This window comes from Trematomus bernacchii, unplaced genomic scaffold, assembly GCF_902827165.1.
Source record: "Trematomus bernacchii unplaced genomic scaffold, fTreBer1.1, whole genome shotgun sequence".
Taxonomy (NCBI): domain Eukaryota; kingdom Metazoa; phylum Chordata; class Actinopteri; order Perciformes; family Nototheniidae; genus Trematomus; species Trematomus bernacchii.
The window spans coordinates 25,941-27,156 of NW_022987583.1; the positions used below are offsets into that span (position 1 = coordinate 25,941).

At 40.7% G+C, this 1,216-nt stretch overlaps 1 protein-coding gene across 6 annotated transcripts in view; it reads right to left on the reverse strand.

The window, feature by feature from the left end:
- The window catches only part of LOC117480772 (myelin-oligodendrocyte glycoprotein-like), a 66,156-nt gene that overhangs the window by 25,055 nt on the left and 39,885 nt on the right, over positions 1 to 1,216 (reverse strand). For 4 of the 6 annotated variants that reach the window (XM_034128222.1, XM_034128228.1, XM_034128224.1 and 1 more), the window contains one exon: positions 1,045 to 1,088. The exons of the other annotated variants lie outside the window; for them this stretch is intronic. In XM_034128222.1, the coding sequence (XP_033984113.1) occupies positions 1,045 to 1,088 (44 nt within the window). The remainder of the gene's footprint in view (positions 1 to 1,044; positions 1,089 to 1,216) is intronic. 6 annotated transcript variants of the gene reach the window in all.

The window sequence follows — 1,216 nt, forward strand, 5'->3', positions numbered from 1 at the left end:
GGACGTCTTTGTCCCACTGGACTCGTCCTGCAAACTCTGGATCCTGAGACTCTGGGGATTCAATGCCTCTCTCAGAAATCACATTTGGTCATTTTAGTTGATCTCTTAACGAAAGAAAGATAAGATGTACAGTATACCCGAAGTAAAGTGTCAGAGCGTGGCCGATTTCAAAGAGTCAGTATTGTGCAGGACTGTGCAATATTCATAGATTTGCATTAATGTAACACATAGTGTCTCTGACCAGTGCCTAAAGAGCTTGGATACTGTGTACCATTGTGCCTTACGATTTATTACTGGATGTGGATATGGAGTACACCATTGCACTTTATATGCTGCTGCTAATTGGCCATCTTTGTCTGCTCGCAGACTTTCCCATTGGTTGGGTTTTATTTATAAATCACTGCTTGGGTTGGTTCCCTCCTACATTTGCACATATATGTGTCAAAGAGAAAGTCTATATGGCCTGCGCTCCCAAGATTTGATTCAGATGCTGGTTCCTACAGTGAGAACAAAACTGGGTAAAACAGCTTTTAAATATGCTGCCCCCACAGCTTGGAACAATGTTCAGAAGGAGCTGAAACTCTCAGATGTAATCACTATGGGGGAATTCAGGTCCATCTTAAAGGACAGAGAACATGACACCATTGGTAGATGTGAGTGCTCATATCCTAAAATCGTTTTACATTTTGCCAGTTTTGAATGATTTTTAATAGTTTGTTTTACTTCGCATATTGACTGGCTAATGTGCCATTTTATTTGTGTTTAACAGCTGTATTTGTCTGCCTGTCATGTCTGTGTTTTATCTGTTGTAATTTCGTACATGCTGCCCTTCTTGGCCAGGTCACTCTTGGAAAAGAGATTTTAATCTCAATGAGTCTTTTACCTGGTTAAATAAAGGATATATATATTCAGTGTCAAAGAGCTTCTGTTGGTCCACTCGCTGAGTCTGAACCCTGTTCACTGGCTGCTTGTCGTTAAGTTAAGATGCACACAGCCACATAGAAAAAACAGTGTAAACGCTGAGTAGAGGCCAATCCTTCCCCGTCTTCCTGTGTTGGGAGTCTCAGGTTTGTTCCAATGTGTCGCTGCTGTAAAAACACCAAACAACTCTGTTTCAAAGACATTTCCCTGATAAAGAAAACTAAACATCTACAACATTTCTCAGGTTCTCACCCTGAGAGTTTAACATTATAACAAAGATTAATGGGGGTTACTC